At 38.9% G+C, this 16,453-nt stretch overlaps 1 protein-coding gene across 1 annotated transcript in view; it reads left to right on the top strand.

Annotated features, from left to right (window-relative positions):
* LOC127020744 (protein FAM169B-like) overlaps positions 1-16,453 on the top strand; it is a 33,045-nt gene that overhangs the window by 12,469 nt on the left and 4,123 nt on the right. The window contains exons 4-7 of the mRNA XM_050903525.1: positions 2,886-2,971; positions 4,576-4,750; positions 12,370-12,552; positions 14,968-15,096. Of these exons, the coding sequence (XP_050759482.1) occupies positions 2,886-2,971; positions 4,576-4,750; positions 12,370-12,552; positions 14,968-15,096 (573 nt within the window). The remainder of the gene's footprint in view (positions 1-2,885; positions 2,972-4,575; positions 4,751-12,369; positions 12,553-14,967; positions 15,097-16,453) is intronic.

Genomic DNA, 16,453 nt, shown 5'->3' with positions numbered 1-16,453 from the left:
GGAGGGATGCGTTTCAGCAATTCACATGAAGGCTGGGGAAAAAGAAGTACCAAGCTGGATGTTGCTTTAATTTTTCTGCTTTACTCTGTGTGTAGAGTCCTGATGTGCACATTTCATTCAAATAGTTGCACACCAGTGTGGGAACATTTGGCCAGCATAGCCTTGAAAGTAAAAATATAATCCAGACCTGGGTTGGGAAGGGATCCATGTTTGCCTAGCAAAAGGAGACATTTCATAATCACAATTGCATTATGCTCAGTGCCTAATTCAACTCAGTGTTTTTCAGTACTGTATTCCAAATACTCGTAGTGGTATGGAATCGTGTGCTTCACAGGCTCTCAGCTTCTTGCAACACTCCGAATATGTTTGTCTGACTGCAAGTGATCAAAGTATTGAGGTTTAGCAAGCTAGTGCTTACAGGGCAAGCCACCCAGCTGAGCATGTATATACTCCATTAATTGTGAACTGAAATGTATTGGACTTAATCCATTTCACCTAGTCTTGCAATTGCAAGATCAAGCACATCAAGTCTTGCAATTGCAAGATCATTGTAATCATATACATCATGATTCACAGGGTTCAGGTGATGTGTGTAACTTACTGTCGGCAATAACTGGATCTCTTATGATCAGGTGAACATAAATGTATGTCTTGGAAAGAACAAGACTGGGAAAGGAGAGTGAAGGAACATGTGGTCTCACAAAACATGTTTGCATTTGAAATAGTGTTCCTCAAGTTGATTATAAAATGAAAATGAGACTATGGGGAAGCATGGATGGATTTAACTGTGGACCAGATGTTGACTTGAAAAATGATAACAAAAAGCAAAGTACATATGTCTGTGTGAAATCTGGAGAAATGTTTTTCCTTCAAGGAAGGCATCCATATAGATAAGGTTGCTCAAGTAATGTGATGTGACAGTTGCTATGTCAACTAGTGTTCCCTTCCACACATTTAAATTATTGAATAGCACAGTAAATGTTCTATAAAAGTAGCTCCTTACAACATGGTTATGCATCTTCCTATTTTCCTCAAAGCTTTTAAAAACTTTTCTGACGTTTACTATGTGTGTTGTATGTGTCTGAACTATGTGCCAAACCTCTGTGCAGCTCCCATTAAAGTTAGCATTTGGCCCATTATGTCCCCTTTGTCTGACTCAGCTCCCTTTGTAGCTGTGTGTTTCATGAATGTGTAATGGAGCAGTGGCTGCTTGCATTTGAAAGCAGAGTGAAGGGATTGAGGGAACAGATTGAATCCATCACAGAAAGAGTATGAAAATCCCATGCAAGTAAGTGCGTAATATTTAATGAATTGAATCTGGTGCTATAAACAGGCATCTGCCCTTGCGTGCAATACTTTCTTCATTGTTAACCCAGTACACAAAGTGCAATGCTTTTTGGCACATGCTTTAATAATTTATTTGAAATATAAGTTAGCTAAGCGGAATCTCCAGCCTTAAAGCCAGCGGGAGCTGGTAGAGGCTGAAGCAAAAAGGGAAACTAACCTGTGTGCATCAGTGACATTTGTATAACCTGAGGCTAAAACAGGTAAATGATGAATCCTGTTAAAGCCATTTCATTTCCTTGTGTGTGAATTTGTCTCTAATTCGTAGATGGTTTTTAACTTCCTTATGTTTGCCCCTAGTTGGGTAGCTTAGAAAACCAGTAGACGGTGCACTCTCTTAGGACTCAAGAGGTGTGAACTTCATGCTGTTCTTTGCAACATACTTCCTATATTATATTTTATCTTTTTTTTCTAAAAATAGGGATGTTAGGTGCCCTATTTGAAGACAGTAAACATATTGGTGTTCTTGAGCAATCCTCCAATTGTGGCCATGTACTTTCTTTAGGTGGGTGTCACCGCTGTACAAATAATAAAAGTTCTTTTTGCTGAAGTATTTGCTGCTTGATGTGTTGGTGGTCATAAATGATCAAATTTCTGTGTTTATTCCAAAACCTAATCTAAACCCTTAAAATCTATTCTATATCCTTTGAAATGACCCTGTGTTAAAACTTCTCTTTCTGAACAGGGCTTGGAAACAATTTCAGTGTCACTGTTGCTGCTTCAGTCTTTCTCTTGTAAATCTAATGGCAGGCAATGAATTCTGTAGATGAACATGTAGGAGTAGGGTTTAAATACTTGTTTCTGCATATGTGAAAAATTCAGGAAGGATGGGAAAAAGTGGGGTGCAAGTTTTGCATAGCACCTACCCAAGGACTTGACTTATGTGTAGGCTGGTCATGCACTTTTGCTTCAGGGCAAAGTGTATCTTACCTATGTGTGCATATGTCTGTCCTTTGTTGATAGAAACGTCTCTGTATGCATTTGAACTTCTGTGAATATGTGTCCATACAGAGATTTAGAAGTCTGTACTCTAAAGGTACAGATATATAGAAATTCAATCACATAGGCAGCTGAAAGGCTATTTGATAAAGCGGATATGAAAACTTTTGTGTTTGACTTGCGTGGGTGCAATACGGGCATGTATGCATGTGGACAGTGGAAAGTCTGAAAGAAACTTCAAATATGTAACCTTTAGCTAGGTAGCTCTCTCTGTCCCAAATGTCACTCAAACTTACTGTGCTACTGAACAGATATTATGCAGGAAGTGCTTTATTCATATGGCACACAGGTTGTCACACCGAAGTCACATCAATTCCTGAGAAAGATTACATTCACTTGATGCCTCGTGCAGTACTGAAAATTGGATATCAAGGGACATGGAGGTGAAATTGAAATACAGTTGTTGTTCTGCTGTCTCACAGCAGATCAAACTGGAGTCAGCTGGAGGGAGAGGTAGATCTGAGGCTGCTTGTGGAAAGGTTCAGAACCAACTTTGTATTTATTTGCAAGTAATGTGTTCCCCTGTCTTTTTCTTTTTGTAGTTTTGGCAGTTTATTTGAACCAGTGTTGGTGGCCTGTTGAAGATGTAGTAAAAACAGCTGATCCTTCTAGAGATGGGCTAATTTCGGTAAGGATGCTATTTTCAACAGTTGCCTTTACCCTGGAACTTCCCAGCTAGAACAATCATATGTAATTGTCTCTGGTCTCCTATAGCTCATGCTTTATAACCTGTGGTATCTGGGCTATGTGGCTCACCAAGTACTTCACATGTCTTCCATTGCACAGTGACATGCACATTAACCCTCTATAAACAATTTTCTGCGTGCAGTTTATGATTCATCTGTGGGATTTATTTTGTTTTGTTTTTAGTTTACCCTCACTGCCTACTAAAGGAATAATCAGATAAACCGAATTACTACATTAGCAATAACTCTTCACGTTAGTGTTGCTTGACTGACTGCCTGATAGGAGGTGTTACTACCCTTTGGAACAATGTCTTATCTAGCTAGTTATGATTTTTTTTGCCTTGAATAATGTTTATATTGTGTGCATTTTATGAAATAGTTGTTATTTAATAGTTTCCATACCTATAATTCTTTTTTGAAATAAATTATATTAGTAGGATACAACTACTTTTTTGTAATTTGAGAGATTTGGGTAGCCTGTAGTCCGTTTTCAATGAAGAAGTCAGATGCCTACTGCATGTAAGCTTTATGTTGCTGTGAGGCTATTAAGTCAGTTCTGGTTTCTTACCCAACCCTCTGTGTCCAGCTTTGGTCCTTAATGATTCTGTTCCTTTATCATCTTTCCCTAAGATCTGCCATACATAGAGTCTAGTTATTCACTGAATTAAGTAGGTTTTTTGTGGGTGACTGAACTGGAGGGATTTTGAGATACAAATCCTTGCAAGATAGAACTTGAGCAGAAGCACAGGCCTTCAGGCTTTCAAGCATCTGCTGTATCAACAGAGAATGAAAAAATATCTGAAAATAGAAAACTTGCCCCTTCTAGCTCATTGCTAAGAGGTAAGTTGTCATTATTTGTGGGAACTCTCATTTTCTTTTTCAGCATTCATATAAAGCTTGTTGGCACCACTTTTTACTTTGATGACCAATATGATCTTGTTCCTTTACATTCCTCCATCTCCCTGTCCTGTTGGTTGTCTAGTAAGAAGCACGGCATAAAAACTAATTGTTCATGTTACACCTAGATTACAAGCTGTTTGGGACAGACTGTATTTATTCTCTGTTTTGTATAGTGTCTACCTCAGTAAGGTCCTGGCCCACTAAAGTTCTGATGCTGTGGCAAGACAGGTATGAGGGGAGAGGTGACCAGGATAACACAGTGAATCCTGTCTTTATTTCACTTTTGGGTAGGATTAGATTGCCTTGATCCTGTTTCCAAATCTGTGACTAGTTCGCTGTGACTACAATCAAGATACTTCTTTTCCTGCTGCTTTAGAATTCCTCTCTGTGACAACAGGAGATATGTCAAGCTTTATAAATTGTTACTAAATTATTCTATGCCCTCTGGATAGAGGGTGGAACACTGGGAAAAACTGTTTTTGTTATTCTATCTGAATCAATTAATGAGGTATGTTCCCCAAATTATGTGTACATGTTTCCTGACCTCCTCCTTCCCAGCCCCTGTTAATTTTGAAGCCTTTTATGAAACGCAAAATACTATTTTCTGCTTCATTTTTCTTTGGTCTGGTTTTTTTTGTTCTCTAAGGTCCAGACATTTGGAGAAAGGATTGTCCTCTTTGTTCTGAACTACATTATTTTTGGAATGCTGGAAGGGAGTTCAGCTAATGATGCATTCTTTCTACCTCACTCTGCCACCGAGTGTGCCAAGATACTCTGGAGAAATGGTGAGGCTGTTGCCTTTTACTCGGTCAAGATGAAAGGTAAGGTCATTTTGGAGACACATTTCTATTGGTTCCTAATAGCTAGAAATGTAATCCTTTTGTTTATCTTTCAGTATAAATAATCCTGGCTCTCATTTACATTTTTATATCAAATCTCTCTCAGAATGAATCTGGGGAACAAACCTTCCCAGAATTTGGAAGCAATCCATATTACTTTCATTTAAACACGATGGCTCCAAACTCTATTCTCGGTTACACTGAGTGATCTGAGGTACTGGCTTATTCCAATAAAATATGCTTTAATGCAGCCAAGTAGAAGGTTGTACATCTAGGAACAAAGAATGTAGGGCCTACCCATAGAATGGAGGACTGCATCCTGGAAAGAATGATATCTGAAAAAAGGAGTACAGTTCACAGTGGAAAACCAGAGTATCAGGAGTGGCTGGTGGCGAGAAGTGGCCATATCCTTGGATGCGTAAGGAGCAGTGGCTGGGTTGTGCAGTGGAAGGTATATGCACTAGATCAGTCCTGGAATGCTTTGTCCAGTTGTGGTACTCCCAGTTTAAAGAATGATGATTAATTGATTTCATTATTAATTGATTAACTAGCATAGAAAAGAAACAAAATGTATTCGATTCTTTAGGGATAGTTGCACCAATATAAGCTTTAGTGAAGGTCTTTTATTAAATAGAGAGTTTGTATTAATGCAGGTACATTGCTATTAACCAGTCTAGAGTGGAAAAGGCTTCATTAGAATAACTCCAGGTATGCAGTTGAGTACGTACCCCCTGTAGGAGCTAGTTACCCGTCTGTGTTTAAGATTCATGGGTGTCATCTTGATACCAGCAGCTTAAACGTAAAGAATTTGGTATCTTTGGAGGTAAATGTATTGTTCAAGTCAGCAATCAGTAGCCGTCTGTCCAAAAGGGGAGAATAAGAAACAACTTGAGAGCTGTACAGATACGGATTGCTTTGGATTCCAGAGGACAGTCTGAAGGTGCCTTCTCTGACAGAGTCTCAAAAGCCAGCAACAATAAGAGATGTTCTGCTCTTCTGCTGCCTTGGAATGTGCAAAATCCTTATTCACACTGAGGTGTAGCTTGTACACCACTGTGCTGGTACAGTGCTACTGTACTATCAAAGATGAATCAAGTCACAGCCTATGATAAAGGAATCTTGTATATATCTGTGAATATGCTGATGAACTGGTTTGCAATTGGCAAACCCTTCAATTGCCATAGTCCATTTTCCTTTAAGTCCATAAATATTTCTGAGCAAAGCTTTTGGAAAGAAACACTTGTATGGGCTGTAATGATTCATGCTTTAGTAAAATAAATTTGCACAGTAGTCTGTTATGGGTGGAGTATTAGCCAAGTTGAAACTGTTTCTGAGTAAGCTGAGAGTCACAGTTTGGTTTTAAACCAGGTCCACATAAAATACAAATTCTTCAAGTCCAGCTTTGTCAGCATCTGTCTTTTGTTGCCAGTGGTTTTTTCCTCTGGGTAGCTATATTTGTTAGTTTTTGGCCTGTGTCACAAATTACTGCAGTCTTTTGCCAAAGTCTTTTCGGGAAGCTTGAAACTGATTGTTTTTGCCCCCTTTTGCTATTTGCTGTATGCATTTAGAAAATAATGCCTCTTTCTGGAGTTCTGTGATTTCAATTTTATCCCAGCCATGCTCTGGCTGATCCTATTCTCTCTACTTTCTAGAAGAGCCACGGATTTATTAGGCCCAAAACAGGCTAATATAAATATCTTCTCTTAGAAGTTGTATTTCACATGGTTGTTCTAGATTTTTTTTTTTTTTTTAACTTTTCTTTGTTTTTATCATAACGTAAGTTCTTTTTCATTTTGCTGTGCTGGTCAGAACATTTAGTAGGGGCACCTTTAAGTACAGGACTTTATATTGTGCTGGACCTCTGTAACAGCTCTGGGTCCTAGGAAGAACTTATTTTCCTTTGTGCCCACCATGTGATTCTGATTCCCTTTATTTCCATGCTCTGCAGTTACCTGGCCATTCTTTATAGTTTTATTTTCTTCACTAGGTAACTGAGACTCTCATGCTGATGTTGTATTCAACTGTATTTCTCATCTGTGAATTTTCCATTATCCACAGTATGACAAAAAACATGCTTCAGTGGAGCCAAATAAGCCAGAACAGATCTGTGGAGCATGGCTATTTCAAACATAAGTCATCTGGGTGAATCATAGAAATGGTGACCAAGGAGGACGGAGTCTGTTCTATCTTCGCTACAGATTTAGTGTGCCGTTATGCAAACTAAATTTTCAATGGACTTCAGTGATTCCAATTAACTATCTTGGCAATATTGTAAAGTCATTTCCATCTGCCAGTTCCTAGGTGGCCCGTACAAAGTGAACTTGGTAATTTTGGTCCAGTTCCACACATCCATCCATCTTATGAACATCCTTAACTGGATCTCTTTTGATAGTCTAGCTAAAGAGGGACAGATGGTCTTGAGCACCCGCCTTGCTCAGAGACGCAGTAACTGCAAGTCGAGGTTTTGAGATAATTTGGCAACTACTGACACTGGCCATCCTGCACCTGTTGTGTAGATAAACAGAAGACTCACTCTTCAAGGCTATCACCTTTCGTGAGCATTAGACACCTTTATTAAAACAAAATTTATTCATGACTACACAGATCATCAACCTAGCCTCTCTGGTATGTGCCTATTCCTGTCCAATGACAGGCATGCAGCGTTTACCACTGGGTATACTAAAGATTGATGAGACGTACTAAGCCACTAATGAGGCTGATAAGACACTTTGTCACGTGCCAAGATAAATGTCTCCAATTTTATCTATGTCAGCGGCTTCCATATTAGACAGCTGAGGAGTTAGACCTCACTGAATGTAGCTACTTAAAGGCACAACAGGAATGACAGTTCCCAGTCCCTGTCCCTTTCTTTGCAGACAGCAACCTGAAAATGAAATATTTTCCAGAAAGCCTTCATATAGATACTTTGGTTTTGAGATCTGTTTTATATTCTTTTAGGTATTTCTTTCAGATTTTTTTCTTGGCATGCTCTAAATCTGTGTGAAAACCTCAAAAAGAATGTGTTTTGTGTAGTGATGTAGGATTAATGACCATGGTTACTGACGCTATTTTTTGTGCAATGAGACCACGTAATTCCCTGAAAGTTTTTCTTTTTTATTTACTGAGGACTAGTAATTACTGAGAATGGACTTTTACTACCTTCACATAAATGTCAGAAGAATGTAGAAGATTCATAGTGCAAATAAATCAGTAAGGAAGCTGGAGGATGCTATGAGCCAGGAGGGTCTTAGTTCCTTTAAGAATAAAACAGAACAACCCCCCTTTTTTATATATAGGGTTTTTTTCTTACTGTTATGTATTACTGTTTCTATAACACATAGGAGCTGCCCAGTTGCAGACCAAGCTGTCTGTGGTACAAAAAGCAAAGGAGTCAGATTGTCAAAGCTTGTCCCTTCCCAAGCTCGCTGTGTCCCTTTTGTCAAACCTTAGTAGTAAAAGTGTGGAGAATGATGGTGTTCTCTGTGATGTGAGTCAAACCAGCCTTAACAAAATTGGGTCCTCTGAGAAGGCTGTAAAACATACAGTTGAACCAGGCGTAAATGCATTGTTGGCTTCTCATTCATTCTTTAGAGATGCTCCACAAATCACAGTTTGGGAACACCTGACTGCAAAAACTTGAAGCTGATATAAAGTAGGCAGCAAAACAACCCTGGCCCAGTCACTGCTTTTTGCTACCCCAGAACCTTAGAGATCGTCTTTGGAAGTGGCTACCCAAGCTAAAACCCATTTCATACCTTTCTTCATACAAGCCTTAGCAAATTTCTTTTAATACTTTGGTGGCCCAGGTGGTATTCTCTAGAAATAGATCCCTAAGAACATAATAAGATTTTATTTTTCACTGATTACATACATTTCTTTTAGGAAAAAAAAAAATTAAATCGGAATTGAAGTTAACCTGACAGACAATTAGCTGAAACCTTGTTGGATAATTGCTTTTGTCTCCCTCTGTTTTCTAGCAATAATATTTTTAATGTGCATTTCTGAGGCAGACTGAAGGTTCTGGCTGTTATAAAAATTAAATAACTACGTACCAGTCAAGACATGAATTCATTTAATTTTATTGAAGCCAGAACCTTTGTTCCCCTTCTCACATACAAACTCACACAATGGGTTGACCTTGGGTTCTATTCAGCAGAAATATTCCCCACCCTTTACACAAGCACTCAGCCTGCTTAAGGCCTGTCCAAACATGTGTGTGCCAAGCCAACTTGTTCAGCAGGGAAATAGTCAGTATGCACAACCTTGTTTTGTTTGGGTCTGTTGGATGTGGGGACTGGATTGTTTTTTTTTCTGGTTTGCGGCTCTTTGAGAATGCTAATGGCTGTCTGCTTTCCTGCCCTTGTAATATCTGTTTACCATTTTGCTGGCTCATAAGTTGGTCATTTGGCACTCGTGACCTAACCAAACAGATCAAAGGCTTTCAAAGGGCAGACTGTACGAATACTTCCATCTCCATTGCCAATGCCCTTATTTTCCCTGTCTCCTCCCTCACCTCAAAACTTAGTCTGTTTTTGTGTTTCAACAATGAAACAAACCTCCAAACGGAATGTGTGAGAGCCTAATGGTCACCTCTGGGCCACCATTAGCTTATGGTAACCTCTTTGCTATTGGATGGGAACTAGATACAAAGTGGCCTTTGTTCCAAAGGTTGGTTGGTTTGTTTATTTTATTTCAAATGGCTGTGGGCTATGACTCTTCTAATATGTTTCCCAGGGACAAGGTGAAGAATGGCTTCATGGTTTCTTTATTTACAGTGCCTTTAGACATTACAAGTTTTTGTTGTCTTCTCAACACCAAATTAGGAGCACAGACATAAATCACTCAGCTCCTGGGATTGCTGCACAGCAGTCTTATCAGGGTTTATAGGAGACAGACTATATGAGATAGTAATAAACTTACAAGGACACTTGCAACATGCAGGAATTCTTAAAGCTATTGACTTCATGAGGAAAAGTTTGTCCCTTTCTTAGAATGTATGGTGCAACACCGCTGGAATCCAACATCTCTGTTGGGCTGGCAGCTAACAATGGGACTGGGGATATACTCAATTTTTTGGCTCATGAAAAAAGAGTTACTACCCATCATGTGTTACAAATATTGAAAGGTTATAAACACCACCACAAACCATCCTTTTCCAACAATATGCTTGAACATGTGTTTGAAATTAAGCGTGCACTTTGATTAAGCAGGGGTGGACCAAGCCTGGATGTGAATGGATTGGTTATATAGTTACATACTCTTGTTGTACGGCTGAGTATGTGTGATGTGGATTCTCGCTAAATGGAGAGCTACAGCCTTGACAAATCAGAGTCTAGAATTAAATATAGTCATGTATGCTTTGATGAATTGGCATCCTAGAAAAGAGAGTAATCAAAGTCAGGCCTGGCGACTATCAGCAAAAGGTACTAGACACCAACTCAAGGAACAGAAGCAGACCTCAGTTTAAGATAGCTGTGGGGATGTGAAAAAAAAAAATGGATCTATTAAGTAAAAGTCTTATACTGGAATTGAGGAACAGCCATTCAATAGGAGATCTGTGAAACTGTGAAATAGGTCTTAGTGAAGTGATGAAAGTTTCATGTCTCAAGACACTGAAAACTAGACTGAGTGGTACACTAGTCAGTGGTAAGAAAGAAAACCGAGAAAGTCTTGATGAGTTTTGAGCAACAAAGTAAGAAAATGTAATCTTTTTCTGTTATAAAGGCCTGGAAATCCATTTCTATTTAAACTGCCATGTACCCAGATAGAAGCAGCATAAAATCTTTATAAATACTTTCTAAAAATGAAAATAAATCAGTGAGATGTTTCTATGATATTTCTATGATATGTATGTAGTTGGTGAACTGATGTTGGTCATTCATTTCAGGGTCGAATGCTTGTGCTGTCAAGCAGTTTGAGGTTCTGTTTTTATGGTATTCTGCCCTGAATGGAAGTTGTACAGTGAATTGCTAATGTACCTCCTGCAGTAGGACCCTATGTTGTTTAGGGTGAACATTAAAATTTTGGACCCTGAATGTCTGTTCTTAATCAACTTTCTCTTGACTCCAGTTTGAGTTTACCATACATGATTGCAAAATAAATTCCATGGTTCTAATTTTTTTTGGCAATTTTCACTGAGAACTGAGTTTTAATAATTTGGAGGCTTGTACTTGAGTCTGTATTTTGTCCACATGTAGAGCATTATGTCATGTCCCCATGATTTCAAGTGACTGACTTAATGTGTTTATTAGCAAGGACCGTCCTTGAGTGAAAACCCCAGTTTAACACTGATAGTAGTAGTTCAAGCGATGGACTAGAAGCACGTACATGTGTGATAAATTACGACTCAGTAGAAATCGAGTGACTTACAAAGGAGCACTTACAGTACTTTCTTAAAATGCACTGTCAGTTGTTTATGGCTTTGTACCCAAATGCCTTAATTAACGTCTATACTCATCTTCCTACAGAGGTGTGACTTTTGAGTGCTGCAGTGTAAAGTTGAACCTAAGCTGCTGCCATGAGTTTAGCTATTGCTTGGATTCTACTCGGTGCTTTCTCAGACATGGTTCTTCCTCTTTGGGAAGTCACTTGCCTCCCTGTTACATGCTGGATTGTTGGGGCTGCCCGGCTTCTGCTCTGTTTTCTGAAGGAGGCGAGTGATGGACTTCCCTTCCTCTGGCCCGCAGTCACTGCGAGCGTGAGCAGTTAGAGATCTGTTTCCAGTTTCAGGTGGAGAAACTCCAACACTTTTTGTGTGATTCTCTTACCAACAAAGGTTTGAAGATGACTATTGGGTATGTGTTGACAGATAACTGAAAGAGAAAAATATTCTTTTGTACAGTTGTCTACGGAATTTACTGAACTAGGAGATCAAAGACTGAATAAGCAGTAAAAGGGTTGTATAACTTTCTGACCAGTAGAAGTCAGAAAGGAGGTGTAAATGACGGGGCTAGTCAAGTTTCATACTTAACAGTATTATCATACCATTTGAGAAGGCACAACAGCAATGTATGCAGAGGCCAAGAGAGCCTCTCTTCTCTCCCTGCAGTCATTATGAAATTGTTAGCTTAAACAGTAGTGGGAGTGTTGTCTGGAAGCCTTCTCCACTGTCCAGCTGCATCAGGCAGTATGGACCTTCTGAGCGTTTAGATCATACTGCGTTGTGTGGTTCAGTGTATTTCATAAAAAGAGTTTGTGGGGTGATTTACCAGAATAGCCAAAAGCTAAAGGAATATACTGAGATGACATTCAGAATATTTATGCCTCTTTGGCTATAGCCCCGTTACATCTTTTCAGTGAACTTTCCTATGTATGTTGCCTGTGTACCTAGATGGTCCGATTACGAAGAATCAGAGTCTGGAAAATATTATGGTGAGACCTGTCAGCCACATGTTAAGCAGGTCGTCTCAGTTTGATCGCACAAATCTTCCTCCTGGAAAGTGTTTTACTGTCTATGCAAATGCACTTCAGTTGGGGTCATCCTCATAGCCTGTGGAAAGGTATCAGGGCAGTATTTGTGGCCAGAATCACACAGCAGTTAGTTAGTGCAGCAATACCAATTTTGTTTTCAAATTAATGTATTTTTTACTGTCTGCTTTCAGGGAGCCTATGTGATGGTACAACCAGTCAATGTTACTTGCTGCCAGTTTTGGATACTATATTCGTCCGGAGAAAGTACAGAAGAGGTGGCCTAGGGATGAAAATGCTGCATGATTTCTGTCAGTCTTTCATGGCTGAGGATGCCTTGGGGATCAGCTGCCCTATTTCTGCTGCCATGTATCAAGGTAAATCGTTTGATGTGGAAACGTTAGGTAAGGGTCATGTATAATGTATAAATTTCAATATGGTCTTCGTAGGATTTTCTTAACTGTATAAGAGTTCAGTGCACTTGTCTGAACTGAACTCTTGTTAGCGTGCAACTGGTTACTTTTCTTGAGACATCTGGAATTTCCTGTAGAAAGGTAGGTCAATATTTATGTAAGACAATGAGAAGCATAAAACTCATACTGTCTGTTTGACATTTTGCATTCTTATCTCACTCTCTCTTAGAAATAGAACTATGTCATTGCCCTAGACAGTGACTTACCCATTTTATTTGACACTAGAGGGGAAAGAGTCATAAGATGTTGTCAAGCCTACACTATGCACATAATGCTCTTGTAGATACTGCATTTGTAAGAAATTAGATTTAATAAGCCATATACCTAGGCTCTGCTCATTCATCCAGTCACATCAGTACTTGTTTCGTATTGACTGTCTTTGAACATTTGGCACTTTTAAAAGATCACTAAGTAGTTATATATCTTTTCTATGTTCCAGTTGAAGTTCTGGTTTTGCTAGTAAAATTTACAGAAAATATCTGCTCACGTTATTTATAAAATTGTTTTCTTTAGAAAAGCATTTTTTCCTAAAGTTGCTCTCTGTATGGTGTACAGTCTTTACAGTCATTTTTGGGGAGATGTTTCTATTCCCTTACAACTTTACAGCCATTTCTTAATAAGTGTCAACAAAATTTTGACTGTATCTGTTCTTTCTCTTGGTCAGTATGTGCTATTGAATGTACATACAAATGTACCCCAATGTATACAAATGTACCCCAGAAGTTTCTAAGGTACTGCTGCTTCTAAATTCAGGAAGGAATAGTATTGACAACATTCTTTCTCTTCTCCCAATAATATCCACTTTTCCTATGGCAGGCATTAATTGTTCGGACACTATGGATCAGAAAGCCGCATTGTTTATGTGTTAACGCTAGCGATATATTGCAAGACTATGCTTTCATCTCAGTTAAGTTTAGAGCTAATAGTGAATAAATTTGACTTGTATCATGTTCTAATTAGGTTTTCTGGGTCCTACTTTTATAAAAATACTAATACTGTAAGTTAAATTTTGAGTATATCGAAGTCATTGCCTGTTTTTTATTTCATTGGAACCACAATCTCATACTTTGACAAAAGAGTGCAACCTTTTGCTCTAAATCTCTGTACTAAATGTGCACAGTTTTCACTAGGATGTTATTTAATGTGCTATAGAGGCCTAAAAGGAAGTAAAAAGCCATTTAGCAGATATCTCTATTTTGGTATATATGTTACTTTCAGTAGCTTTTATTGAAATGATTAATTTAGTTTGGATATCCTTGGATAAAATTAATGACAGCAATCTGCTCATTACTGTAAGGCAAATGTTTACATACCAGAATTAGGGTTTTTGTTTCGACATCCCATTGTTAAACTCAACTGAATGTTGAAGATAAATTACCCGTTCTGTAGTATGATGAACTACAATGGACAGAGGAGAGCATGAAAATAGTTTCGTTGTTTACAAATTGCTGTCTTAGTACAGTTGATGGAACTGATAGAATGGTGGTTAAGGAAAGTTTAAAAATCCCCTTTAAATTTTTTGAACTGTTTGTCCTACAACATACGCCTCCTCTTGGCTCTGCAGACATCCTAAGGAAACCTCTAAATAAGGCAGATTTCAGTCTGATAACATAAGCAAACCTCAATTTGATTGTTTATCCAAATTATATTAACGTTCAGTGTGTACTGACAGTGATAGGAACCTGTAGGAATATGGTTTCTAAAGGTGATCATACATCTGACACAGGTACCCCTGTTATTCCCCTGTTAGTTCTTCCTATTTCCTGTTTTCCACACCCAAAGTAGTAAATGAACCCCAGCAACAGAGTATAGGGTAGCAGTAGTAAAATGGAGGGTGGTATTGGCCCAAGAACACACTGATACAAAGGTTTTGTTTATAAAGAGAAATTAGAGTAGCATTCTTAATGGTTAAAGCTGGAAGATACTGAAACACCTTTCATTTCAGAGTAGTGAGGGTGAAAAAACCCACGCTGCTGTTAGTCTAAAACCTGCTAAGTGTCTGGAGATAGTTCCGTGATGCAGTGCCAGAAGAAGGTGGCTCAGTAAGTCATTTCAAGTCCTGTATTTCTGTGCTCACAAGGAAGTAATCTAGACTGAAGCAGATGCACAGGATTCACTCGTGCCTGTTTAGGTCATTCCACGTAGACTTTTCCTAAAAGCCCCAGCTAAAACAAAAAAAAAGGAAGATGAGAAGAGAGAAGAAAAGCTTTCCAAAGGAACTAACGAAAGTAGGTCTGAGAGAATTTCCAGGGTAGAATACACTCCCTCTTCCACTGTACTTTTCATTCATGCTTTTACCCCTTGGTTTCTCCTATTCAGTTTGCCAGAAATTCTTGCAAACTTATCCTAAGGAGCAGAAGCGACTGTGGGAGGTGGAAGCACCAGGAGATTGGAGCCAGCGAGTGAATATCTGGTTAAAAATTCAGATGGAGTCATCCCCTTCAGGAAGTGAGTTAAAATAAACAGTGTGAACTTGGCCATGTTAGTTATATAAGGATAAGAAATAAAATCAAGGGTTAGATAGTGATAATAGATAGGTGGTTTCTCTGTTGTTTGCACATGGAAAAACTACAGAGTGTGCAGTCCAGTTCACTGGTCTTTTCCCAGTAAACAGGACAATTCTTAGAAATTATGAGGTAATGAAATTGAACTACAGAGCATCTGAGAGATACTGAACAAAGCGCAGTCTTGGCCTTAAGTGCCTGTAACTCCCACTGCAGTGCACTTACAGCAGGGTAGAAGTTAGCCCAAAAAATTCCTGTTGCACAACACAATGTCTGGGTTATAGAGAGGGGTTTGTTTCTCTGAAATTATTACAAAGAAGAAATTTGGATGGCCAATGGGCAATGTGTTTAATTACCTTCAATCTGTTGCCAATACCATTCTTGGATGGAAACACAAACATTTTCATTATGGCTTTTGGAAGATTCAGAGTACTCTCCTACAGGGTAAATCCTTCTTGCTAGGAGCATTTTCTGCCTACTTCACAAAAGATAGCCACAGAGTAGGAAAACCTTTTAACAGTTTGTATGGGGATCTTATTGATGTAACCTGTTCAGCTGGCTTGGGGATCCAGACAGGCCCCTCTGCTGCATGCACATGATCTGTGATAAGCATTGGGTTCCAAAAGAAGGGCACACATTGTCTCTTTCTGGAAGTGCAGCAAGGAGTGCTGCAGAGCAAATTGCTCCCATGCCCTCTCACATCTATCCTACTTTGTATTGGCTTGGGGACCTTAAGTTGAGACATCGCGTTTCATCTTGTCTGCAGCACCCCATGGGAGAGTTAAGTCAGAATTTAGCCCTAGGCTAGGTTCCTCTGAAGCCATCGTATTTATGTTCCTCATGCTTTAAACCAGCAAAACCTGGTGTTGCTCTTTCCTTTAATCATCTTGCTAAGTTCAGTTTATTAATGGCAATTGAAGAGAACTACGATCAGATCAGCAAACAGAAAGTGGATCCTGGAGGACAGTATACTTTCTTTTTTCTTTCTTCTTTTTGCCATCTTCTACAAAAACAAACAAAGAGAAATGACCCCAAACATGGGTACATATAATTCCACCAGAGTGGCTCTCAGTAAAAAATACACGTGAGGCCTGGGAACTGCCTTGGCCAGTTCTGCACGTAAATGAGGTATCCCGTATCCACAAAAAGAGGATGGAGGGAAAGTATAAACCAGAAATGGGTGTGTGTTATATATATTTATATGGATTGTGAATTGCAATGTGATCTTTATAGTGGAAGGGAGCAGAAGCAAGTGAATTTGGCACTAAAATATATAATAAAAATCTGCTTTTTAAATTATA

The sequence above is a fragment of the Gymnogyps californianus genome, chromosome 11 (assembly GCF_018139145.2).
Source record: "Gymnogyps californianus isolate 813 chromosome 11, ASM1813914v2, whole genome shotgun sequence".
NCBI lineage: Eukaryota > Metazoa > Chordata > Aves > Accipitriformes > Cathartidae > Gymnogyps > Gymnogyps californianus.
Note: the sequence above shows the minus strand (reverse complement) of the source record. Positions and strands in the feature narration are given on the sequence as shown.